The sequence below is a fragment of the Gopherus evgoodei genome, chromosome 9, assembly GCF_007399415.2.
Source record: "Gopherus evgoodei ecotype Sinaloan lineage chromosome 9, rGopEvg1_v1.p, whole genome shotgun sequence".
Classification (NCBI taxonomy): domain Eukaryota; kingdom Metazoa; phylum Chordata; order Testudines; family Testudinidae; genus Gopherus; species Gopherus evgoodei.
Genome location: NC_044330.1, coordinates 1,255,872 through 1,283,148, shown reverse-complemented (window position 1 = coordinate 1,283,148; position 27,277 = coordinate 1,255,872). Strand labels below are relative to the sequence as shown.

Below are 27,277 nucleotides of genomic sequence, written 5' to 3'. Positions count from 1 at the left end.
CCCGTTACGGACAGTTTCCCTTTTCTCCTAAGAGCAGGTGGAGAAGCCAGGTGGTTCCAATCTCAGGCAGGGAGCATCCCCCCGCAGGGAATCAGCTAGCAGGGCTGTGTGTGGAATCATTAGGATATTTTCTCGGAAAAAGGCTTTTTTAACCTTGCCACAGAACATGTAATTATATTTTGTCATCCGTTCCCTTCGAGCCCAGGGCTTTCAGCCATTGTGCAAAGGGCTTTAAACCACTCTCAGAAGAGCTGATCTCCATTTGCAGTGAGTTTTACAGCAGAGCCCGGCCTGGTGACAGCCTGTCAGTGCTGTGATTGCTGCAACAGCGAGCAGGGCTCACGCGCTCCCGGTAGTGCACAGGAACGGCCCCGGGGGCCAGGGCCAGGACCCCTCGTCAGTGAGCCCAGGGGCATGAAAATGCCATTTTCCCTCTCGCACCAGCTTTGTTACACAGTGCTCCCCAGACCCTCCCCACCCAGAGCTCTCACTCTGCCACGGCCCAGGCGGGAACCTGGCTGTATGTGTGCGAGGGACACAAATAGCAGAGGAGGAAGTGGCAAAGGCACATGATTCGTTTCTTTGCCAGAACTGTTTCCATGAAAGCACAAACTAATCTGTGATCTAAGCTCAGGGCAGGGGCGGGCGGACTCAGCTCTAGTCCCAGTCTGGCACGGGCTCTGACTGGCAACGGCATGTCACACAGGGCCCGGGCCAGCAAAGGGATCCACACCTGTGGCTGGATCAGGGCCTTCCTCTTCCTGCACTGGATTCCCCCTCCTCGTGGGGGTGCCGTGAGGCTTAAGCAGCAAGCATGGGCCAGGCCCACTGCCAGCGCTCTCAGTACGTCCAGACTGCAATTACACACCCACTCAGGGCTACCAAACTGCAGCGTCCAGGCTCCAGCCCAAGTCAGCTGACACAGGCCAGCCGTGGGGGTTTAATGCAGTGTAGACATACACTGTGTGGTGCTGGGCCAGTCCGAACCAAATGGCGCCCCAGGCAAGGAGCGTCTTCGGCACCTCCCCCCTCCTCCACCTCCACTGGTTGCATGAAGGGGGCTGTGCAGACGGTGCATTCCTGGGCCGGCCTTGCGGCTCCTAGGCAGGGTCTGCAGCACAGCGGGTGCCATCGGCACGTCTGGAACGAGCAATGGTGCTGGAGAGCAGGAGTCTGTCCTCGCTGGCTGGCTGAACTCCTCAAGCCCAGCAGCCCCCACTGTGAGCAGGGCTGGTGTCAGAACGGTGCCTTTGGCCTGAGATGGAGCTCTGAAAGACTCCGAGATTCCCCAGCTCCACTTCAGACTGATCAGCCCCAAATCTCCCCAAGGAGAACAAGCAGGACACATGGGACTCGTTCCAGGGGAATGGAGAGCGGGGCCTGCAGTGCAGAGAGCAGAAATGGAGCCCCAGCCCTGTCCAGCAGCTGTGCAACTCAGCAGGCCAGAGGGGGCAGGACTGGGACCCGGTTGTCAAGGCACAATGCCCACTGTCCCTAAAGCAAACCCCTGCCCAGCTACAGCCCATTGCTGGGGTGCAGAACTCTGCCCTGCAATGCACAGCTGCCCCAAACATCACAAGGCACCTGCCGGTTTGCCTCAGCTGAGCCATCTCTGTGCAGCAGGTGTGGTGGGAAAAGCGCTCCCTGCAATACTCTCTGTGCGGGAGGGTGCAAGGCCCATGCTCCCACAGGGCACGCCCTCACACTTACCTTTAGCTTTCTATCACATCAGCAAATGTGACTGCTCCCTGCAGCGGCCCCACCAGGCAACTCACAGACGTGCTGGGGCAGACACGCCCACTCCTGCAGACGGAGCAGCCTGTGCTCGGGTGGCTTCTTACCGATGTTAACTTCATGGGCCAAATGAATCCCTGGTGTAATGGGGAACTTGCTGCCAATGGCCTCCAGCAACCCACCCATCCGGCTGCCAGCTGGGCATGGGTCGGCGTGAAGAGTAAACGCAGTGCAGCCTCCAGCCCACGCGGCCGACGTGATGGCACAGAGCCAGCTGCACAGGCTCTTGGGACGGGCCCGTCACCTGCAGCCAGCGGGGTTTTGCCTTGCTAAGGGCTCGCTCCATGCTGAGCTGCGGCTGTCCTGCAGCAAACATACAAGAGCCTCCACTGCGTTTGCATCCTAGCACACACACGGCCTGGCAGTGTCGGCCAACGTTAGCACGTCCCCCACCGGTGCAAGGGAAATCATAGGGGCAGCCCTGCCAGGCACGTACCCCCCGCTCACACGCCCGGGAAATGCCAGCCAGGGGAGCCAGGTGGCAGCAGCTCTTTAGCAGGATGGCAGCCTCATGCCAAGTGTGCACAACCATGCAAATCCCTGGCAGCCGCAGCGCACAGCTCTGCTCCTTTCCCACAGCACGAGAGCCCTTAGCTGTTTGCCAGCCCTGGTCCCTGGGGGCAGATGTCTACAGGCAGGGGTAGGGGCTACCAGTCAGGACTCCTGGCTTTGCTCAACCCGAAGTGGCTGTGAGACCCTGAGTACGTTCTTCGGCCTCTCCGTGTCTGTCCCCCTCCATACAGTGGGGACAATCTCCTCCCAGGACGGGTCTCTAGTGCAGGCTATGGAGGTGTCTGCCTGACCCACAGGCACCTGCTCTCTGCCTTTGGGCTCAGGCTGGAAAACTCAGAGGAGAATTTAAGACAAGGAAAAAACGCCTAGAAGTCCCAGATTTCATTTCCTTCCCTTTCCTCCCTGCGGCTCTAGCAGTGGGCCGTTTCCTGCCTCCGGAGAGCGTGGAAAGTGCTGGGTTCCAGGGCAAGCAGCCAAAGCCACGTATCAACCAGGCGGGCGTTATAACCCACACGGAGCAATGCCGTGAACAGCTGTGTCCAGCTTCGGAGAGGAACATCCTGCATTCCTGGGGACTGCGGGGGAGAGGCAGCAACCTCCCGCGGTGACGGGTGAGGACTACAGCCGCTGGACTGATGGCGGGTTGTCTTGTCTGAGCCGACTGCCTGGCACCTGTATGGACAGGGTGGGGGGAGCTGCCAAGTCACACACGGGAGGCGAGAGAGCGCCACCTACGGGCTGCATGCAGGCTGCTGGCAAGCCTCCCTCGCCGAGGGGTGTGTGTGTGTGTGTGTGTGTGTGTCTGGCACTGAACAACCCGATGAAACAAAGGCCTTTAACTTGGGCTGGGAGATGCCTCTGTGCCAGCGTGCAGCCACCCAAACAAGAGATGAGGTGACGTGGCCCCTGAGCCAAGTGGCACTGAAGGCCAGGCAGCCAGCCCGTGCGGCAGACACACACACCGGGCTGCACGCTCACTGCTCCATTGTGTCACCTTTGATTCCTGACTCCTTTGATGAGTTTTGCTACCTGGAAATGACTCTTGAGACAGGGAGAGCGGCAGGGTCCCACGTGCTGAGCAGGCATTTCCAGCCCAGAGCCAGCGCTGCTCATTAGAGATGGACCCCAGGCAGCTCCACACACCCTAGCCCATCCTCTCCGCCTTGCACAATCTCCCACCTGGCTTTGATTTGGAGGATGGTGCCCAGAACTTAACGGGCACATGCTTTGGCTAAGCCCCACCCCAGCTGTGGCCTGTCTCTGTGACTAACCCCACTGTCAGAAGGGCACGGGCTGTCTCAGACCCCCCTCTGCATTGCCTGGGAGATCCGGCTGGCACCGGGCTGTGCGCCTGTAACATTCACTCCTTCCTGGTCAGGGCATGCTCAAGAGGTGCTGAGCGCTCATCCCCCAGGGAAGTCAGCTCGGCACCATCTCCCAGATCGTGCCCCAGCCTCCAATCACCCTGTGCTCCACAGTGCACTACACACTCCAGCAAGGATGGTCTGGGACTTTAATGTGTATTGAACTCACGCTTGCTTGCACACACACCATGTGCACACTGGTGCATATGCATGTGCAGAGACATGCACAAAGTGTATTTGCACTTGGTCAGCCAGCAGGGTGTGAAGCCTGGTTCCAGCAATCTCCATGGATACCCAGGAAAAAGCATCACCTAAGCGACCAAATTAGCACTCCGGTGCCCAAAGGGAGATGTGGGAAGGGGCCTGGGAAGGCAGTGGATGCGGGACAGAAGCCATCGTAATTGTGCCAGGTGACTCTTAAAGGGCCCAGCACAGTTTGCCAGGTACAGGGTGTCACAGAGTGTGGGGGAGTCCAGTCCTGCACCCCTCTTCCTGGGACCCACAGTGACTCTCAGCCAGCCAGTAAAACAGGTTTATTGGACAACAGGAACACAGGTTACAGCAGAGCTTGCAGGCACAGTCAGGACCCCTCCATCGAGTCCTTCTGGAGTTTCAGGGCGCTTGGGTCCAGCATAGGATCCCCTGAATTCCCCTCACCCAGCCCAAAACCAAAACGGAACTGCCCCTCCTCCAGCCGGCAGATTCCTTTCTCCAGCTTCCCAGGCGAAGGTGCTAACCCCCTCCCCCCCTACCTGGCTAAGGTTACAGGCTTAAAGATCCTGTCCCTCACCTAAAGACATCCCCAGCTCTCCCATCCCCCACACAGACAGTCCCTACTGCATCACACTGGGGATGCCAACAGCCGTGGGCAGCAGAGCACCGGCCGGCCGGCGACACAAGTCAGCACAGAGCTGTCTCAGATGCCCAGACCTATGGCAAACCTCACATGGATACACAAGTTATTTATGCAAACACGCTCCGCTCCTTTGTCTGTCCTTTGTTCATGGCTTCCTTTGTTTTTCTAACCCCCGTGTTCCCGGCTGTTCCCGGCCGTTTTCCCCTGGGCTTCTCTGAGGGCTGTGAGCAGTTTCCTGTTTTGTTACGTGTTCCCCCATTAGGGTCTTGTTTTCTTGACAGATAAAGTCTCTCCCTCTGCCCACAGGACAAATCCTGCCGCCTGCGGAGCAGAGCCCTGACCATGTCAGAGCCACGCCAAGAGGAAGCTGGGAGGCTGCCATCAGAGGCTGCAGCGTGAGCATGAGCAAAAGCAAACATGTTACAGTTCACAAGCTCTGCAGCCAGCATGAACGGCACACCATGGGACAGCTGACCTGCGAGCTCAGGACACAGCACCACGCAGGGAGCCGCACACTCCCAGCATCCATCACAATATGTGTGCCTTCAGAAAACACTCCTTTCGCGAGGCAGCTGGGTGTGAAAGTCTGCAAGTCCCATACATGCACGGAAATGCCCCAGTCCAGTCCCACTGGCTGTGTCCCATGGCCGCCTGCACCCTGCTAAAGCCCCCCCATGTGCCTGTTCTGCAGACGGTCCAGAGCAGTCAGCTAACACCAGCCCCCCAGCCGCTTGTTCTGCAGATGGTCCAGAGCAGTCAGTTAACACCAGCCCCCCGGCCGCCTGTTCTGCAGACGGTCCAGAGCAGTCAGCTAACACCAGCCCCCCGGCCGCCTGTTCTGCAGACGGTCCAGAGCAGTCAGTTAACAACAGCCCCCCGGCCGCCTGTTCTGCAGACGGTCCAGAGCAGTCAGTTAACACCAGCCCCCCGGCCGCCTGTTCTGCAGACGGTCCAGAGCAGTCAGCTAACACCAGCCCCCCGGCCGCCTGTTCTGCAGACGGTCCAGAGCAGTCAGTTAACAACAGCCCCCCGGCCGCCTGTTCTGCAGACGGTCCAGAGCAGGCAGCTAACACCAGTCCCCCGGCCGCTTGTTCTGCAGACGGTCCAGAGCAGGCAGCTAACACCAGCCCCCCGGCCGCTTGTTCTGCAGACGGTCCAGAGCAGTCAGTTAACACCAGCCCCCCGGCCGCTTGTTCTGCAGACGGTCCAGAGCAGTCAGTTAACACCAGCCCCCCGTCCGCCTGTTCTGCAGACGGTCCAGAGCAGTCAGTTAACACCAGCCCCCCGGCCGCCTGTTCTGCAGACGGTCCAGAGCAGTCAGCTAACACCAGCCCCCCGGCCGCCTGTTCTGCAGACGGTCCAGAGCAGTCAGTTAACAACAGCCCCCCGGCCGCCTGTTCTGCAGACGGTCCAGAGCAGGCAGCTAACACCAGTCCCCCGGCCGCTTGTTCTGCAGACGGTCCAGAGCAGGCAGCTAACACCAGCCCCCCGGCCGCTTGTTCTGCAGACGGTCCAGAGCAGTCAGTTAACACCAGCCCCCCGGCCGCTTGTTCTGCAGACGGTCCAGAGCAGTCAGTTAACACCAGCCCCCCGTCCGCCTGTTCTGCAGACGGTCCAGAGCAGTCAATTAACAACAGCCCCCTGGCCGCTTGTTCTGCAGACGGTCCAGAAGAGTCAGCTAACAGCAGTCCCCCGTACGCCTGTTCTGCAGATGGTCCAGAGCAGTCAGTTAACACCAGTCCCCCGTACGCCTGTTCTGCAGACGGTCCAGAGCAGTCAGTTAACACCAGCCCCCCGTCCGCCTGTTCTGCAGACGGTCCAGAGCAGTCAGTTAACACCAGTCCCCCGTACACCTGTTCTGCAGACGGTCCAGAGCAGTCAGTTAACACCAGTCCCCCATACGCCTGTTCTGCAGACGGTCCAGAGCAGTCAGCTAACACCAGCCCCTCGTCCGTCTGTTCTGCAGACGGTCCAGAGCAGTCAGCTAACACCAGCCCCCCATCCGTCTGTTCTGCAGACAGTCCAGAGCAGTCAGTTAACACCAGCCGCCCGTCCGCCTGTTCTGCAGACGGTCCAGAGCAGTCAGTTAACACCAGCCCCCCGGCCGCTTGTTCTGCAGACGGTCCAGAGCAGTCAGCTAACACCAGTCCCCCGTACGCCTGTTCTGCAGATGGTCCAGAGCAGTCAGTTAACACCAGCCCCCCGGCCGCCTGTTCTGCAGACGGTCCAGAGCAGTCAGCTAACACCAGTCCCCCGTACGCCTGTTCTGCAGATGGTCCAGAGCAGTCAGTTAACACCAGCACCCCGTCCGCCTGTTCTGCAGACGGTCCAGAGCAGTCAGCTAACACCAGTCCCCCGTACGCCTGTTCTGCAGACGGTCCAGAGCAGTCAGTTAACACCAGCCCCCCGGCCGCTTGTTCTGCAGATGGTCCAGAGCAGTCAGTTAACACCAGCACCCCGTCCGCCTGTTCTGCAGACGGTCCAGAGCAGTCAGTTAACACCAGCCCCCCGGCCGCCTGTTCTGCAGACGGTCCAGAGCAGTCAGTTAACACCAGCCCCCCGGCCGCTTGTTCTGCAGACGGTCCAGAGCAGGCAGCTAACACCAGTCCCCCATACGCCTGTTCTGCAGACGGTCCAGAGCAGTCAGTTAACACCAGTCCACAATATGCCTGTTCTGCAGACGGTCCAGAGCAGTCAGTTAACACCAGCCCCCCGGCCGCTTGTTCTGCAGACAGTCCAGAGCAGTCAGTTAACACCAGCCCCCCGTCCGCCTGTTCTGCAGATGGTCCAGAGCAGTCAGTTAACACCAGCCCCCCGGCCGCTTGTTCTGCAGACGGTCCAGAGCAGTCAGTTAACACCAGCCCCCCGTCCGCCTGTTCTGCAGACGGTCCAGAGCAGTCAGTTAACACCAGCCCCCCGGCCACTTGTTCTGCAGACGGTCCAGAGCAGTCAGTTAACACCAGTCCCCCGTACGCCTGTTCTGCAGACGGTCCAGAGCAGTCAGTTAACACCAGTCCCCCGTACGCCTGTTCTGCAGACGGTCCAGAGCAGTCAGCTAACACCAGCCCCCCGTCCGTCTGTTCTGCAGACGGTCCAGAGCAGTCAGCTAACACCAGTCCCCCGTACGCCTGTTCTGCAGATGGTCCAGAGAAGTCAGTTAACACCAGCCCCCCGGCCGCTTGTTCTGCAGACGGTCCAGAGCAGTCAGCTAACACCAGTCCCCCGTACGCCTGTTCTGCAGATGGTCCAGAGCAGTCAGTTAACACCAGCCCCCCGTCCGCTTGTTCTGCAGACGGTCCAGAGCAGGCAGCTAACACCAGTCCCCCGGCCGCTTGTTCTGCAGACGGTCCAGAGCAGTCAGCTAACACCAGTCCCCCGTACGCCTGTTCTGCAGACGATCCAGAGCAGTCAGCTAACACCAGTCCCCCGTCCGCCTGTTCTGCAGACGGTCCAGAGCAGTCAGCTAACACCAGTCCCCCGTACGCCTGTTCTGCAGACGGTCCAGAGCAGTCAGTTAACACCAGCCCCCCGGCCGCCTGTTCTGCAGACGGTCCAGAGCAGTCAGTTAACACCAGCCCCCCGGGCCGCTTGTTCTGCAGACGGTCCAGAGCAGGCAGCTAACACCAGTCCCCCATACGCCTGTTCTGCAGACGGTCCAGAGCAGTCAGTTAACACCAGCCCCCCGTCCGCCTGTTCTGCAGACGGTCCAGAGCAGTCAGTAAACACCAGCCCCCCGTCCGCCTGTTCTGCAGATGGTCCGGAGCCGTCAGCTAACACCAGCTGCCCAATGAGCAGAAGCCCCAGCGTGCTCTTGACCCAGCCAGAGGGATGTGTCAGACTGCCAGGGAAATACCTGCAGCAGAAGATGGCTAAGAGGAGGGGAAGGATACTCCCCAGAGGCAGGACGAGCTCTCCTGGTTAACGATGTCAGTGAGCAGATTCCACAACCTCCTCATGCTCCTGACACAGCAGAACAGTAGCTCCTGCAAAGCAATTCCAGCCCATTGGATAATTAGCCAATTAGGATGTGTGCCAGCCACTGGTGACAACCCATCAGCAGCCCCTGCACCTGGCTGTTTCTGCACTTGCAGGGCAGCTTCCACATGGTTTGTTATTTCCCAGAGACAAGGAGTGAGCAGCTCAGAGTAGGCCCCGGGGCAGTCACAGGGAGAGGCTGGGAGCGACAACCCAGAGGAGCAGTGGCCCGCTGTGACAGGCTTAGCAATTACGTACTTGCCTGCCTTAGGCAGTCCAAAGTGTGTAAACAGCAGGGCATGCACCGTACAATGCACTTCCAAATTGTCTTTATGCTATCCTCCTTTAAACAAAGGAAGAGTGGCTGAAGGCACAGAGAGGATCAGAGTTGCCCCAAAGCCATTGGCTGGCACCAGTTGCTGTTTAACTTCTCTCCAACCCTCCCACTTCCCATGATCACAATCAATACAAACTGCTACAAACACTAGAAGAAAGTCTCCCCCAGGATGTTTATCTGCGTAACAGCACTGGCAGGGCAGATGCCAATACCCTGTCGTTCTGCGGCAGGTGAAACAGCAGCACATGCCTGGCTGGCTTTGACAGATCTACGACACCGAAAATAATCAGTGTCAATGCTACAGCAAGGGGCAGCTCATGGAAATAAAACAAACTGACACTATCCCCGGGGGTAGTGGGTCATGACTGAATGAAACGATGGTTCTACGGGGAAAACAGGCATTTTAGGATAAGCACCATCAATGGGACGGTCCTGAACACGCCTCTCCCATTAAACTCAAACATTAACAGAATCATCCTCGTCACAGCGGCCCTGCCGGACGTGTGCTGCACACACCGAGTCTGAGTGACAGAGTGAGAGTGCTCATGAGAGGTGCCAGATGGACAGCCCCGGGCACTGAAGGCCTCTGCTCACTCCCCGAGCAGCAGCTTCCCCCAGTTCTGGTCTCCACAGCTCTTGGCCTGCCTGTGTTACACCCAGGTGCATGTGTGTGCACAGACATGCATACGCTCACACTCGCTCGCTCTGCAGGGTCTCCCTGGTGGTTTCGGTCATTAGCGTACTCTTTTATTTGCTAAAGAAGGGCAAGACTTCAGCACAGTCAAAGTACAGTCCGGTTGGTAGGAAAACATGGGGTTTGCCCCATGGAAACCAAAATCCCTTGGCCAAAAAGTGAAATATTTTGATTCCAACATGCTGCTTCAGTGCCTCCTGGCAGTCACAGCTCAAGTGCCCCATGGCCCATTCTCCTCTAAGCCTACATGCTGGAACTAGGGGTGCTGCCACACTCCCTGGCTTGAGGTGGGTTTACAGTTTGGTTCAATGGCTCCTAGCACCCCCACTATAAAAACTGTTCCAGCCTGTGATGCAGTAGGGATTGTCTGTGGGGGGGACGGGAGAGCCGGGGATGACTTTATGTGAGGGACAGGACCTAAGCCTGTACCCTGAGCCAGGTAGGGGGGAGGGGGTCAGCACCTTTGCCCGGGAAGCTGGACAAAGGAAGGGGCTGGCTGGAGGGAGTTAGTTCAGTTTTCGGTTTGGGGCTGGGTGGTTGGAATTCAGAGAATCCCAAGCTGGGAACTAAGCTTCCTGAACCCCCAGAAGGACTTGATTGAGGGGTCCTGCTCGTGCCTACAAGTTCTGCTGTAGCCTGCGTTCCTGTTGTCCAATAAACCTTCTGTTTTACTGGCTGGCTAAGAGTCACTGTGAGACCCAGGAAGAGGGGTGCAGGGCCGGACTCCCCCGTACTCCGTGACACAGCCCCTCTGCCTCTAAGAGTCAGGGCCCTGCTCAAAGACACCTCCCATGATGTGCCACAGCGAGGGGAGGACGTGCACCATGGGAGATGTAGTCCAGCTGGGGATCCCAGTCCATAGAGGAGAGGGGTGAGGGGGGGCGTGAGATATCCAAACTGCAACTTCCATGAGGCACCAGGGACAACATTTTAGGTTTTCAGCCTAAAACATTTTGGGTGTCCCAGACATTTTCTGTGGAAAGCACACACTGCATGAAAAGTTGTTTTGTCAAAAAAACAATTTTCTGTTGAAAACCAGTGTTGGTGAAGATTTTTCAATCAGCGCTGGCGCTGGATGCTATGGCCAGACAGAGGCTATCTGTCATGTGGGTGGGCCTGAGCGCCAGCTGATTTGGATTCCAAGTTCTGCAGGGTGGCTCTTGCTTCGAGCCTGGCTCTAACCAACAGCAGCAGGATTTCCTGCAGCTTGCTCTTGAGCCAGGAGGTTTGCACTTGTTCAGTGGAGCTGCGAAGCACTGGACAAATAGGAAGGTCGCTCTGGGGAGGAGATGGCTGTTTTCCACATTCCTGCTTCGTTTTAAGGTTACTGCTCCAGTCGGTATTGGTTCAGTCTGGGTGCCTCTGAAAGTGCCAGTACATCCCAGTGCAAGGCACCTGGGGGATTCCCCCAGGCACGCATGCAAGCTGGCAGGTGTGTGGGCGAAGCAAACCCTGCAGTCCATGGCCTGCCATACACTCACTGTGTGTGCACTGTACATCTCAGAAATTCACGGCAAGGAGCAAGCCTGACAATCCACAGCCCTGACACCAATGACTGGATTCCCCTACCCAGAGTGTCATTTAGAAACTCCAGCCTTCCTTCCAGATGCCAGCGCCACTGTTTCAGGGGAGAGACGATTCCTGGGAAGAAGCGATCAGTCTGTGTCCCACTGGGCTGCTGGCACTGGAAGGGAACTGTCTTCACTTTCCCTGTGCTAGATGCTTGTTAAAGGGCTGGTGAGAGTCTATTCCCTGCTGGAGCAGTTTTGTTAACAGCTCCAGCTCGTTTAGAAATCTCAAAGCACCTCTGTTTGTTGCCCTTGAAATGCCTGATCACAGAGCCTGCTGCTGTGATTAGAGCCAGACAGAAAACGGGGGGGGCTTCTCCTGTGGAAAATGTTTTCAGCCAAAAATCAACAACAAAATACTGCAGTTCTGACATGCTGCTACACTGCCTCATGGGAATTCACTTCGGGTTCGTCCTGCTGCCCTTCTCCTCCACAGATGCTGCAATGACATTTCTTAAAGTCTGTCACCCCCAACCCACCCATTACTGTTGAAGAACAAGTCACAGTTACTTTGCCACTGAGAATGGCGCGCCCTCCCCCCACAATGCATGTGGCTTTGTCACGGCAGCAGGGTTCAGACAAACTGGCCCAGTCGGCCTGTGCAGTAACTGTTGGAACAAAGTATGAAGTCTGGATGCCTGGGTTTTACCCCCAGCTCTCCCGCGGGCCTCAGTCTCTCTCCGGGTATGCCCACACTGCAGTGAGACACTTGAGCCTGGTCAGTGACAGCTGACTTGCACTCGCGGGGCTCGGGCTAAGGGGCTGTGCAATGGTGGTGTAGACAGACACTGGGGTTTGGGCTATAGCACAAGCTCTGGGACCCTCCCACGTCACAGGGTCCTGGGGCTCAGGCTCCAGCTTGCGCCCCAATGATTACACCACCACGAAACAGCTCCTTGGCCCAAGCCCCGTGAGCCTGACTCAGCTGGCCTGGGCCAGCCACAGGTGTCTAACTGAAGCATGGACGTACCCTCGATTCAGACAATGGTTGTGAGGATTAGTCATTGGCAAAGGGCTGAGAGACACTCTGTAAATATCTTTTATTAATTGTAACAGAGCACTGAATCATCTCCGATTTTACAAGCACACAAGGAATTACTCTGTACATTGATAAAAGGAAAAGAAGATTGAATTTTGAGCCAGTTAATGATGCACGTTTCCCGTTACCCAACTTCTGATGTTTGTCTCTTCATTGGTACAGGTGTGAGACACAGGAATAAGGCACCCACGAACCAGCCCAAATGGCCTGCATGGGCGACCAGGCTTCAGTCAGCAGTGAAAGCCCAGGGGGAAGTTATAAGGAACAAAAAACAGTGGGCAGCAGGAAATAAATGGCCTGTTATTTAAAGGTGCTGAGACCCCCCAGCTCCCACTGCCTTCCCCAGGAGTTAGGGGAGCTCAGCGCTGTCCCACTTCAGGCTGCCAGGGTTGAAATTTTTGGCCCATGTATCTTTAGAGATGAAAATGTAACTGATGCACTGATCACTGGCAGTGCCAGTGTCTGGTGTCAGCAGTGGCCTTGTTCTGATGCAGGCAGAGATTTCTGGACTGAGTTGTGCCAAGCTTCTGCTACAGAAGTGAACGCGCCAAACAGCCTGAACAGCTGTTTCCTACCTGTCTGTGCACACACTCGAGTCCCACCTGAACAAGCTCAACACCTGCAAAAGAGGACAGGCCTGTGTCCACAGAAATACACCAGCAGAGGCCGTCCTGCTCTGAACGCATGCTGTGCCTTGTAACAGACTCTTTTCTTGTCACTTCATCTTACAATATGCCTCCTGGATCCCACTACCTTGTCCTGTCTTTTGAGCTAAGCTGAACGTCTGCTTGAAGCCTGGAACTTGGTGACATGTTCCCACGGTCTGCAGGGAGCTCTCCACATCACGCCTACAAGGCTGAAGAAGCACATTACCCTGGGGGCTGAACAGGTTCCCTGGGACGCAACGCAGTGCCTCACCACTGCCCCATACAGCTGCTACTGTCTGTCGGCAGCAAGCCATTGGCCGGGGCAGGGGCAGGAACAGGATGTGCGCAAGACATGGAATAACTCATGGCTCACTCCAGTCTCTCTCTCCCCAGGCCATTGCTCTCGAGGGCTGTGCTCTGCGAAAGAAGCACACGTCATCACTGACAGAGACTAGCCAGCCAAGGCTGGGACTCACAGACACACTCGGGAGGCAGCCACAGGGCTGGACAGCAACTTTCTGAGGGGTCAGCTACTAACACAAGCTGCAGCCAATCCCAAGCATGATTCATGCCCAAGCGGTCTGTGGGTTTGGGATTAACAGCCAGGTCAAACACCGCCCCATGAGGAGCAATGCTTAAAGCCCTGTACGATCAGAAAACGTGCCAGAGCCATCAGAGTTGGAGAACTTAATCCCAGAGGGGATCATTACATCCCCTAGTATGACCCGTTTAGCACCAGACATGGAATGTCACCCGGTCACCCCTGTTCTGAGCCCAGCATCTTCCAGAAAGGCTCCAGTCTGGGTCTGAAGACACCAAGAGATGGAGAATCCCCCACTTCCCTGGGGAGTTTGTTCCAATGGTTAGTTGCTCTCAGTGTTAACTCCACACATCACAGACGGGTGTTTAATGAGAAGAACCTCACCTTTGTCTTGTGTTTGGCTTGGTGGTGGGTAACACCGTGTTTCCCAAACACTTGGTGGGAATGCTGTAGATGAGTTAAGGGCCTGGTGCAGAGCCCCAGGGACAGTGGGTAGGGGGCAGCGAGCCCTCCCTGCCCACATCCCACAGAGGCAGATCCTGCCCCACAGAGCTGGGGCCAGCTCCCTGCTCTGGGTGATGTGACCTAGCGCAGGGCCAGCATTAGGGGTCACAAGAAGGGCAATTATCCAGGACTCCACACCACAGGGGCTCCATGAAGCTAAGTTGCATGATCTGGCTTTAGCTTCAGCCCCGGGTGTTGGGGCTTGGGCTTTGACTCATTAGTTTCTGCCCTAGGCCCCAGTGAGTCTAACGCCAGCCCTGACCTAGCGCACAGGTTCGCAGTGCCATTCGGACAGAGGGGCGGCTGGCCCAAACCCCAGTGGCACTGGGACCCTGCGTGGCAGGCTGTAATGTCTGGCCAGCTCTGTGGCACAGGAGCTGCTGCAGGACGAGCATAGGGCGCTCAGTCTCCAGCCCCTCTCCCCTGGGGCCTCCCTGCTGCATCAGGCCGGGATTAGGATTGTGGTGCTGGAAAAAAGACAATGTGGTGGGTGAATCCCCTTAGTAAAAAGATGCAAAACCCTGGGCCAGAGCCAACCTCCCTCTCGTCTCGGGAACCTTAAGGACTGAGGGCACTTTGCAGTCTGGGATGGTTTCTTCCTCTATTGCCAGGGCGTCTTTCTTCCTGTCAGTTTGTTTAGCAAGTACAGAACGTCTGCAAAGTCTGCCTCCCACGCTGCTAGAACGGGGCCTGTATTGGAAAAATGGCATTCAGGGCACGCTGCATTGCAAAGTACAAGCCGCCCATCCAGGTAGCCCAAGCTGCCACACTGCTGGTCTTGGTATGCGAGCTCGCTCTGCGCTAGCGCGTCTGTTTGGCTGCGCTGGGACGCAAACACACCCTAAGCCTCCTTGTAAGCCTGCCAGCTGTTCTTATTGGCCAAGAAAGAATCTGCTGCCTCCAGTTTACTGAACGCCACCTTCGCTCAAATTCTGTGAAATCTCTAACTCCACATGGCATGTCTGCCTCCCTCAAAGCGAAGAGATGCTGCTCCTCCAGTGTAGTCAGGGGCTATAGAGCTGGTATAGAACACAAGCGCCAGATACACATTTACAGCCTTCAGATTCCATGTATTTGCAGCATATGTTTATGGTCCATCATACTGCCGGGGAGCGCCCCTGTGGTTCCTTTTCCCATCATCCCACCCAACTCTCCCGACTCAGCATACTCTGAATGGAACAGAAAAATAATAATCACGTGAACAGGGCGAAGTTTCAAAGCCGGGCCTACCCCACTGGAGAATACTGCCTCCTTCCGAGTGACAAACCAGTTGTTCACGACACCCACTGACATTAGCTCAGCGCATGCTGGTAAAATTTCAATGAGCAATAATCACGCCTCAGCTGAACCTCACAGACTGTGACTCTTACTCAGACTTGTTAAAAGTGAAGCTCTGGCTCCTCAGGCCCCTGAATTCTACTCACGTCTCCGCCCTGCACAGACGCATTCCTTCTCCCTGCTAGGTAGCGGATCAAAGCTGGCAGTACGCTTCGGTGCCTCCTCTGTCACCAGTCCGTGCTCACCAACGCAAAGAGACTCTGCGGGGTGACTGCGTGGCCCAGGGGATGAGAAATGGGTGACAGTGTCTTTTGGCTTTACATCAGCCATTTTGAATCTGAGCCAGTTCAAAGGTGACCAAAAGGTGTTAACTTCGGAAGAACTGAGTTTGGTACCTCAAGCCAGGTGCTCCTGGACAAGCATCCGTGACATCAAACCAGCACCACAATCAGCACTAATTGTCACCTGCTGGCAGAGTCAGTCAGACAGCAAAGGGGTGACTGGGATGGTATCCGCTACTGCGCCCTCCTCCAAGGTGGGAGAAGGAAGATTAGGGTTGGAAGAGACCTCAGGAGGTCATCTAGTACAACTCCCTGCTCAAAGAGCCCTTTGCAAGCAGGAAGCTTTGCACACCTCTGCAGAGGTGTTATTTCACCTTGACACCACTCTTAACTTGGCAATATCCTCAACGCTCTGAACTTCCCAGTGCAAAATCAACCATTGTATTGTATGAGCCCTATCATAACCTTATTCCCAGATTTTGGACCTTAGCGTCCAAAATATGGGGGTTAGCATGAAAACCTCCAAGCTTAGTCACCAGCTTGGACCTGGTACCTGCTGCCACCACCCAAAAAATTAGAGTGTTTTGGGGCACTCTGGTCCCCCTGAAAAACCTTCCCTGGGGACCCCAAGACTCAAATCCCTTGAGTCTCACAACAAAGGGAAATAATCCTTTTCCCCTTCCCCCCTCCAGGTGCTCCTGGAGAGATACACAGACACAAGCTCTGTGAAACTACACCGAGACTCCCCCCTCTCTGTTCCCGATCCTGGAAACAGAAAGTACTTTCCTATTCCCCCCAGAGGGAATGCAAAATCAGGCTAGCAATCCAACACACAGCTCTCCCCTGATTTCTTCCTCCCACCAATTCCCTGGTGAGTACAGACTCAATTTCCCTGAAGTAAAGAAAAACTCCAACAGGTCTTAAAAGAAAGCTTTATATAAAAAAGAAAGAAAAAATACAAACAAATGCGCTCTCTGTATTAGATGATACAACACAGGGTCAATTGCTTAAAAGAATATTGAATAAACAGCCTTATTCAAAAAGAATACAAATCAAAGCACTCCAGCACTGATATTCATGCAAATACCAAAGAAAAGAAACCATAAAACTTACTATCTGATCTTTTTGTCCTTACACTTAGAAACAGAAGACTAGAAAATAGAACTACTTCTCCAAAGCTCAGAGGAAACAGGCAGACAGACAAAAGACCTCTTACACAAACTTCCCTCCACCCAAAGTTGAAAAAATCCGGTTTCCTGATTGGTTTTCTGGTCAGGTGTTTCAGGTGAAAGAGACATTAACCCTTAGCTATCTGTTTATGACACGCCCCCCAAATTGCAGACAGTGGGGAAGCTCACTGGCGGCAATTTCCTTCTAGAACTTGAAAATAAACAGATTAATACAACACATGCACCTTTACATATACTACTAAGTATATAACTAACAGACTTTTACATTTTAAGAACACTTTTTAACTACTGGATTTTGGGAAACTCTCACGGGAGAGTGCATCAGCAACTTTGTTAGAAGCTCCTGTGATGTGTTGAATTTCAAAATCAAAATCTTGGAGAGCTAAACTCCAACGAAGAAGTTTCTTGTTGTTCCCCTTGGCAGTATGAAGCCACTTTAGTGCAGCATGGTCAGTTTGTAGTTGGAACCGCCGTCCCCAAACATATGGGCGTAGCTTTTCCAGGGCGTACACAATGGCATAGCATTCCTTTTCACTGACTGACCAGTGACTTTCCCTCTCAGACAGTTTCTTGCTGAGAAACACGACAGGATGGAAGTTGTGATCTGTTGCTTCCTGCATGAGCACTGCTCCTATACCACGCTCAGATGCATCTGTGGTTACTAGGAATGGTTTGTCAAAATCCGGGGCCCTGAGTACAGGGTCAGACATGAGCATTGCCTTAAGCTGGGTAAAGGCTTTTTGACACTCATTAGTCCACTTGACGGCATTTGGCTGGGTCTTTTTGGTTAGGTCGGTCAATGGGGCAGCGATTTGGCTGTAGTGTGGTACAAATCGTCTGTAGTATCCGGCCAAGCCTAAGAAGGATTGGACCTGTTTCTTTGACCTTGGGACAGGCCACTTTTGGATAGCATCCACCTTGGCCTGTAGGGGGTTTATGGTTCCTCGACCCACCTGGTGCCCCAGGTAAGTCACTCTGTTTTGGCCTATTTGACACTTTTTGGCCTTAACAGTTAGTCCTGCCTGCCTGATGCGCTCAAAGACCTTTTCCAGGTGGAGTAGGTGTTCGGGCCAGGAGTCTGAAAAAATGGCCACATCATCGAGGTAGGCAACTGCAAATTCTCCCAGTCCAGCTAGTAGACCGTCTACCAGCCTCTGGAAGGTGGCGGGTGCATTTCGAAGGCCGAAAGGAAGGACATTGAATTCATACACCCCCGTATGGGTGACGAATGCTGACCTCTCCTTGGCAGGTTCATCTAGCGGTACTTGCCAGTACCCCTTGGTTAAGTCTATGGTAGAGATGAACTGGGCACGTCCCAACTTTTCCAATAGCTTATCAGTACGTGGCATTGGATAGTTGTCCGGACGAGTTACAGCATTTAGCTTACGGTAGTCCACGCAGAAGCGTATTTCCCCATCTGGTTTGGGTACCAGAACCACTGGAGATGCCCATGCACTGGTAGATGGGCGGATTATACCCATCTGTAGCATGTTCTGGATCTCCCGTTCTATAGCAGCTTGGGCATGAGGAGACACCCGGTAGGGTGGGGTTCTGATTGGGTGAGCATTACCTGTATCAATGGAGTGGTATGCCCGTTCAGTCCGTCCTGGGGTGGCTGAGAACAATGGGGCGAAGCTAGTGCACAGCTCCTTGATTTGTTGCCGCTGCAGACGTTCCAGGGTGGTTGAGAGGTTCACCTCTTCCACGCCACCGTCTTTTTTTTCCGTCGTAGTAGACACCGTCAGGCCACTCAGCATCATCTCCCTGGACTGTAAACTGACAAACCTGTAAGTCTCTGGAATAGAAAGGCTTGAGAGAATTAACATGGTACACTTTAGGCTTTAGTGAGGAATTGGGAAATGCTATGAGGTAGTTTACAGCTCCCAGGCGCTCTTGGACCGTGAATGGCCCTTCCCATGATGCTTCCATCTTATGGGCCTGTTGCGCCTTCAAGACCATAACCTGGTCTCCTACCTTGAAGGAACGTTCTCTGGCATGTCTGTTATACCAGGCCTTTTGCTCTTCTTGAGCATCCTTTAGGTTCTCTCTAGCAAGGGCTAAAGAGTGTCGGAGGGTGCTTTGTAGGTTGCTTACAAAGTCCAGAATGTTAGTTCCTGGAGAAGGCGTAAACCCCTCCCATTGCTGCTTCACCAACTGTAATGGCCCCTTAACCTCGTGACCATACACAAGTTCAAATGGTGAAAACCCTAAACTGGGATGTGGTACAGCCCTGTAGGCAAACAGCAACTGCTGCAACACTAGGTCCCAAGTATTGGAGAATTCGTTGATGAATTTTCGTATCATGGCCCCCAAAGTTCCATTGAACCTTTCCACCAGGCCATTGGTTTGATGGTGGTACGGGGTGGCAACCAAGTGATTCACCCCATGAGTTTCCCACAGTTTTTCCATGGTCCCTGCCAGGAAATTAGACCCTGAATCTGTAAGGATGTCGGAGGGCCAACCTACCCTGGCAAAGATGTCTGTTAGGGCCAGGCACACAGTGTTAGCCCTGGTGTTGCCTAGAGCTACTGCTTCTGGCCATCGGGTAGCAAAATCCACTAAAGTCAGTACATACTGCTTTCCTCTGGGCGTCTTTTTTGGGAAAGGGCCCAGAATATCCACAGCTACTCGCTGAAATGGGACCTCAATTATGGGGAGTGGCTGGAGAGGGGCCTTGACCTGGTCTTGAGGCTTTCCCACTCTTTGGCATACCTCACAAGACCGGACATACTTGGCAACATCCTTGCCCATCCCCTCCCAGTGGAAGGACTTCCCCAACCGGTCCTTGGTTCTGTTCACCCCAGCATGGCCACTGGGATGATCATGGGCTAAGCTTAAGAGCTTCCCCCGGTACTTAGTTGGAACCACCAACTGTTTTTGCGGCTGCCATTCTTCCCGGTGTCCACCAGAAAGAATTTCCTTGTATAAAAGTCCTTGGTCTATAACAAACCGGGATCGATTAGAAGAGCTGAGAGGCGGTGGGGTGCTCCGTGCTGCCGCCCACGCTTTCTGAAGGCTGTCATCTGCTTCCTGCTCAGCCTGGAACTGTTCCCTTGAGGCTGGGGTCACCAGTTCTTCCTCAGACTGTGGACTTGGGCTTGGTCCCTCTGGAAGCGATGTAGGTGATGGGGTTGTTTCCGTTGCTGGTGAACCGCTCTCCGCTGGTGCACCTGAGGGTATTTCAGGCTCTGGCTGAGCCTTTTGGGTATGGCTGTCGTGTGCTTCTGCCAGTTCTGGCTCGCTGGCGCCCTCTGGCGTTGAGTTTGAAGATGTGGTTGCACTTGCTGGTGCTGGTTGCTGTTCCAGTTCCGGGCCTGCGACTGGAGATGCTGTGGCTGTTTCAGTGGTAGGCATGGAATCCGGGTCCACTACCTCTGTCTGGGTCTCTGGTAACACAGACGGGGCCTCTGTGGACGGCTCAGGAACAGGAATGGGTCTGGAAGCTTGCCTGGTTTGGCTACGGGTAACCATTCCCACTCTCTTGGCCCGCCTCACCTGGTTGGCCAAGTCTTCCCCCAGTAGCATGGGGATAGGATAATTGTCATAGACTGCAAAAGTCCACATTCCTGACCAGCCTTTGTACTGGACAGGCAGTTGAGCTGTAGGCAAGTCTACAGCTTGTGACATGAAGGGGTAAATTGTAACTTTGGCCTTTGGGTTGATGAATTTGGGGTCAACGAAGGATTGGTGGATAGCTGACACTTGTGCCCCCGTGTCTCTCCACGCAGTAACCTTCTTTCCGCCCACTCTCAAATTTTCCCTTCGCTCCAAGGGTATTTGAGAGGCATCTGGGCCTGGGGATCTTTGGGGTGATGGTGGTGTAATGAATTGCACTCGCATGGTGTTCTTGGGACAGTTGGCCTTGATATGTCCCGGTTCATTACACTTAAAGCATCTTCCATCTGATGGGTCACTGGGCCGAGGTGAGTTACTGGAGACTGGTGAGGTTGAAGAGTAGGGTATCTGTGGCTTTACTTGGGTGGTATGTAGGGTCTTTGGCTGTCCTCGGTTGTAGGGTTTATGGTCTGTGTGCCCCCTGGGGTAATCGTTCCCCTTGACAGTAGCTTTTTTGCTTTCTGCCAGTTCCATCCATTTGGCTCCAATCTCCCCCGCCTCAGCGATAGTTTTGGGATTTCTATCTTGTATGTACCGTGTGATGTCTTCAGGAACACCATCCAAGAACTGCTCCATTTGTATGAGGAGGTTCACTTCTTCCAAGGTTTGAATGTTGTTTCCTGTTAACCAGGCCTCATAGTTTTTTGCAATGTAGTAGGCGTGTTTGGGAAATGACACCTCTGGTTTCCACTTTTGGGTTCTGAAGCGCCGACGGGCATGATCTGGGGTTATCCCCATCCGGTATCTGGCCTTGGTTTGAAAAAGTTTATAGTCATTCATTTGCGGCTTGGGCATTTCAGCTGCCACCTCTGCTAAAGGTCCACTGAGGTGTGGCCTTAATTCTACCATGTACTGGTCTTCGGGGATGCTGTACCCAAGACAGGCTCTTTCAAAATTTTCCAGGAAGGCCTCGGTGTCATCACCTGCCTTGTAGGTGGGAAATTTCCTGTGCTGTGGAGTAATAATTGGCGCCGGGTTGTTAGGGTTGGCTGGCACATGCAGCCCAGCTTTTGCCAACTCCAGTTCATGTTTTCTCTGTTTTTCCTTCTCTTCATTCTCTTTTTGTTGTTTTTCCATTTCTTTTTGTTGTTTTTCCATTTCTCGGCGGTGGGCCACCTCTTCTTCTTCTAGTTTTCTTTTGTGTGCTGCCTCTTGGGCTGCCTGTTCTCTTTGGAAGGCTGCCAGTTTGAGGCTTTCTTCCTTTTCTTTTATCTCCATCTCTTTTTGTTTTATTTCTAGTTCCTGTTTGTGTTTTTCCATCTCTCGCCTGTGTTCAGCTTCTTTGAATTGGTCTTCGGCCTCCATTTTTGTCCTGGTAGACATGGTTCCTGTTTTCTTGTGTTGGGGTGCCCTCCGGTGTTTCTCTTTTGAACTGCAGGCTCTGTTCCCTCCTGGAGTCTGCCTAGCAACAGTACTTTTTTTCCCTTTCTCTCTCTAGCTAATGTTCAATGAAGGGAAACCAGAAAAACCACTTAATTTGCATGCATCTAAGTGCTGGTACTTGCCACCTAATGGGAGGGCTATTGCATGACAAAAGACCCTTAACAGTTTGGTAATGGCTTCTCGCTTAACATGCAAACCACAAACTGCTAGAGAGCAGAAAAAAAAATTCTCTCTGGTTCCCTTTTAAAACCAAACTGTTTCTCTCTGCTAAAAAGCCCCTAGCAGAGAAAAGAAAAATATAATATTCCTACTGGCTTCTGGATTGTATCTTTCCCACAACGCTGCACACCATATCATAACCTTATTCCCAGATTTTGGACCTTAGCGTCCAAAATATGGGGGTTAGCATGAAAACCTCCAAGCTTAGTCACCAGCTTGGACCTGGTACCTGCTGCCACCACCCAAAAAAATTAGAGTGTTTTGGGGCACTCTGGTCCCCCTGAAAAACCTTCCCTGGGGACCCCAAGACTCAAATCCCTTGAGTCTCACAACAAAGGGAAATAATCCTTTTCCCCTTCCCCCCTCCAGGTGCTCCTGGAGAGATACACAGACACAAGCTCTGTGAAACTACACCGAGACTCCCCCCTCTCTGTTCCCGATCCTGGAAACAGAAAGTACTTTCCTATTCCCCCCAGAGGGAATGCAAAATCAGGCTAGCAATCCAACACACAGCTCTCCCCTGATTTCTTCCTCCCACCAATTCCCTGGTGAGTACAGACTCAATTTCCCTGAAGTAAAGAAAAACTCCAACAGGTCTTAAAAGAAAGCTTTATATAAAAAAGAAAGAAAAAATACAAACAAATGCGCTCTCTGTATTAGATGATACAACACCGGGTCAATTGCTTAAAAGAATATTGAATAAACAGCCTTATTCAAAAAGAATACAAATCAAAGCACTCCAGCACTGATATTCATGCAAATACCAAAGAAAAGAAACCATAAAACTTACTATCTGATCTTTTTGTCCTTACACTTAGAAACAGAAGACTAGAAAATAGAACTACTTCTCCAAAGCTCAGAGGAAACAGGCTGACAGACAAAAGACCTCTTACACAAACTTCCCTCCACCCAAAGTTGAAAAAATCCGGTTTCCTGATTGGTTTTCTGGTCAGGTGTTTCAGGTGAAAGAGACATTAACCCTTAGCTATCTGTTTATGACAAGCCCAAACCAGAGTCTAAGAGTTACGCAAGTTATACTACTGCAAACAGTGGCCCAGATCCTCCACCCGTTTAAATCAGATTAACTCCATTGAAGTGAGAAATGTAAGGGCTTGTCTACACTTAAAACTAGTGTTGTCAAGTGATTTAAAAAATTAATCAGGATTAATCACACTGTTACACAATAATCAAATACCTTTTATTTAAATATTTTTGGATGTTTTCTACATTTTCAAATATATCGACTTCAGTTACAACACAGAATACAAAGTGTACAGGGCTCACTTTATATTTATTACAAATATTTGCACGGTAAAAAACAAAAGAAATAGTAACGATGACCTTCTGAGGTCCCTTCCAACCCTAATCTTCTATGATTCAAGTACTGTAGTGCAATCTCTTTATCATGAAAGTTGAACTGACAAATGTAGAATTATGTACAAAAAATAACTGCATTCAAAATTAAAAAATGTAAAGCTTTGGAGCCTACAAGTTCACTCAGTCCTACTTCTTGATCAGCCAGTCACTCAGACAAACAAGTTTGTTTACATTTGCAGGAGATAATGCTGCCCTCTTCTTGTTTACAGAGTCACCTGAAAGTGAGAACAGGCGTTCACATGGCGCTGTTGTAGTCGCGTCGCAAAATATTTACGTGCCAGATGCGCTAAAGATTCACATGTCCCTTCATGCTTCAACCACTATTCTAGGGGACATGCATCCATGCTGAAGATGGGTTCTGATCGATAACGGTCCAAAGCAGCTTTCTTTTTTGGTGGTTTGGGTTCTGTAGTTTCCTTATCAGAGTGTTGCTCTTTTAAGACTTCTGAGACCATGCTCCACACCTTATGCCTCTCAGATTCTGAATGGCACTTTAGATTCTTAAACCTTGGGTCGAGTGCCGTAGCTATCCTTAGAAATCTCACATTGGTGCCCTCTCTGAATTTTGTCAAATTTGTCAAAGTTTTCTTAAAATGAACAACATGTGCTGAGTCATCACCTGAGACTGCTAGAACATGAAATATATGGCAGAATCCTGGCAAAACAGAGCTGGCATTCAGTTCTCCCCCAAGGAGTTCAGTCACAAATGTAATAAACACATTTTTTTAACGAGCATCATCAGCACGGAAGCCTGTCCTCTGGAATGGTGACCGAAGCATGAAGGGGCATACGAACGTTTAGCACATCTGACATGTAAATGCCTTGCAATGCCAGCTACAAAAGTCCCATTCAAATGCCTGTTCTCACTTTCAGGTGACACTGTAAATAAGAAGAGGGCAGCTTTATCTCCTGCAAATGTGAACAAACTTATTTGTCTTAGCAATTGACTCACAGACTTTAGGGTCAGAAGGGACCAACGTGATCATCTAGTCCGACCCCCTGCACAAAGCAGGCCACAGAACCCTACCCATCCACTTCTATAACAAACCCCTAACCTATGTCCGAGTTATTGAAGTCTTCAAATTGTGGTTTGAAGACTTCAAGCTGCAGAGAATCCACCAGCAAGTGACCCATGCCCCACGCTGCAGAGGAAGGCGAAAAACCTCCAGGGCCTCTGCCAATCTGCCCTGGAGGAAAATTCCTTCCCGACCCCAAATATGGCGATCAGCTAAACCCTGAGCATGTGGGCAAGACTCACCAGCCAGCACTCAGCAAAGAATTCTCTGCAGTAAGATTGTCTTAGCAATTGTCTGCACAAGAAGAGGGAATGAGTGGACTTGTTGGCTCTGAAGTTTGACATTGTTTTGTTTTTTAGCGCAGTTATGTAACAAAAAAGATTCTACATTGTAAATTGCACTTTCACCATGTGAAAGTAAAATAAATTATATAGTAAGAATAGAAAGGATTAAAGAAATGCTGTCTGTACCTTTAAGCAAAACTGTTGGAATGCTGCAATCCAGGTGTCATTAACATAGAAGACATACAGACATACAGACATTAACATAGAACAATTACACCGTTTAAGGGCAATTGGTGAAGTATTAGCCTTAAATCAATAACAGTTAGTAAGGAAATAGGATATGCATGCTGTGCCCCAGGTGAATTTTCCTGTTTTGCTTTCTTTGTCCCTTTGTCTAATTCCCGCTCTTTTATCTGTATAAATAAGACTGTTTGGGCCTTGCATGGACACTCACATATTCTGAATGTTATTGGCGGAGCGCTGCGCTAATAAACAGAGTGGTCTGACAAATTGTGAGTCCTGATTCTAACGTTGACAATTTGGAGGTTCCACTGAGATGGCAACTGTCTTCACTGGGGCTGTGTGATTCCTGACTGTTTTTGTAGGATGACCGTGGCAGCCGGCACCTGGGCATTTGGCCCAAGCGGTCCTCCACTAGAGCGGAAAGGCACACAGCCACAGCGAGGTCTACGCCATCGAACCTGTTGGTTCCCACTCTGTTCTGGTAGGGATCCCGGGATCTGACATCAGGAATCTGGTCAGGTAATTATTTCTGTGTTTTGTCCGGACTGAGGACTGTCCTGTCTCTGTGTCTATCTGTCCTCTTGTGGAGTGTTTGAGTCTGGGTGCCGTCTCTGTCTGGGGATCAGCCGACCAAGGGGTTCCTGTCCCCGCGGTCTGAGTGAGTGAAATCTGCACAATTGCAGCCGCACCACACCTTGGGTAAAACCCTTAGTGTGAAAGCAAGGGCGATTGAGGCAGTAGCCTGTGGGCTCCTTTTGTGTGTTGCACTGGGCATCGCTCTGACGAACCTGAATTTCCTTCTTGTGTGATTGGTGTGTGAAGTCCTCCTGTACTGGTAACCAGACGTCTAAGTCGGGACCGTTCCCTAAATGAACGCCGGCTCATTTTATGTATTTAGGATGGGTCCAGACTCCTGTAAAAAGGGTCCAGACTCCTGTAAATTTCTGGGAAAATGGTCTAGGCTAACTCAGGGGGATCCCAAAACTCAGTGGCCACTGTTAAAATCTTGGAACAAAGACTGAGTGGACGTCTTAAAAGACAAACTCAGCCAACCTAAAACTAAATTTGCTAAAGGAGAGGTTAATTGTTTCATGCAGTGGTGGCAAGAGGCAAATCATAGGTGGACAAAATCAAAACTGGCCTCTCTCAATTATTCAAATAATAAGTTAAAAGCTTTATTAAAAGCCTCCTCTCCCACCACTAGACCGAGCGCTCCCCTTTACCCCGTTCTCCAAACCCTGGATCGATCCAAACCCCTTCATACTCCCATCTCATTGTAAAAGGACAAAAAGTCCCTTGTTCTGTTCCCCTTTGTTGTCTGCCTCAGAAACTGATTCTTTATAGTGTCCCACTACCAATTCAGCAAGGCTGGGGGCGGGGGGAGCTCCTCAACTAGCCCCCACCCTTCCTGGTCCCTTTCCTTGAACATTTCTTTCAAAATTGTGAAGTGACCACAATAGCACTCACAAACGGTTCACTGGAGGAGGAAGAAGAAGAAAAAAAAAAAAAAAAAAAAAGGCAGGCAAGCAACAGATAAAGAAACTGAAAAACAGGTTGAAAGCCCTAAGGGAATTGTGTTAGAAGTAAGAAAAGCAGTAAGTGCAGGCATGAACCCCTGGAACAATACCTAAAATGATGAAATCTGAGGTGATAAAGGTGTCATTTTGGAAGAGTCCTGATTCTAACTTTAACAACCACAAAGAGATTACATGACAGTACTTGTATGGGGTGAATTGAAAAACACTATTTCTTTTGTTTATCATTTTTACAATGCAAATATTTATAATAAAAATAATATACACTTTGATTTCAATTACAACTCAGAATACAACAGATATGAAAATGTAGGAAAAATATCCAAAATATGTAATAAATTTCAACTGGTATTCTGCTGTTTAACAGTGAGATTAAAACTGCGATTAATCGCGATTAATTTTTTTGAGTTAATTGCGTGAATTAACTGCAATTAATCGACAGACCTACGTAAAACACTACAATGGCACAGCTACACCGCTTCAGTGCTTCAGTGTAGCCGCTACCTGTGCCGACAGGAGGGATTCTCCCATCAGCGTAAGTAAACCACCTCGAGATGCAGTAGCTAGGTCGACAGAAGAGTTCTCCTATCAATCATGCGCCATCTACATGGGGATTTAGATTGGCTTAACTACACCACTCTGGGCTATGGATTTTTCACACCCCTGACAACATAGTTAAATCAAACTAATTTTCTAGTGTAGATCAGCCTTAGATAACACAGCTTTTGATGTACACCAGCTGAGGATCTGGCTCACGTTGTTTGCCTGCTTCACTATGCTTTGGTGGCTGTAGTTTTTATCCCTTACATTTTGCAATGAGGTCTCAGGAGAACAGTGAAAATTAAACAACTAAATAGTAAATAAGATGCTATCCCAATCCAATACACACACACACACACACACCCCGCCATGCCCCCCCACAAGAGCTGTTATTAAGTTTGCAAATCCAAGCCCTCAAAGATTAAGAAATGCCAGAATTATTCTGTCCCCTTGCGTATGTGCATTACGACATCGCCTTTAACTA

General features: G+C 51.9%; 1 protein-coding gene across 7 annotated transcripts in view; it reads right to left on the bottom strand.

Moving 5' to 3' along the window:
• XXYLT1 (xyloside xylosyltransferase 1) overlaps positions 1-27,277 on the bottom strand; it is a 139,799-nt gene that overhangs the window by 72,227 nt on the left and 40,295 nt on the right. For 5 of the 7 annotated variants that reach the window (XR_004001990.1, XM_030575446.1, XM_030575445.1 and 2 more), the window contains one exon: positions 13,154-13,204. The exons of the other annotated variants lie outside the window; for them this stretch is intronic. Coding sequence is in view for 4 of the 5 variants with exons in the window: in XM_030575446.1 (XP_030431306.1) it covers positions 13,154-13,204 (51 nt within the window). In the remaining variant the exon portion in view is untranslated. The remainder of the gene's footprint in view (positions 1-13,153; positions 13,205-27,277) is intronic. 7 annotated transcript variants of the gene reach the window in all.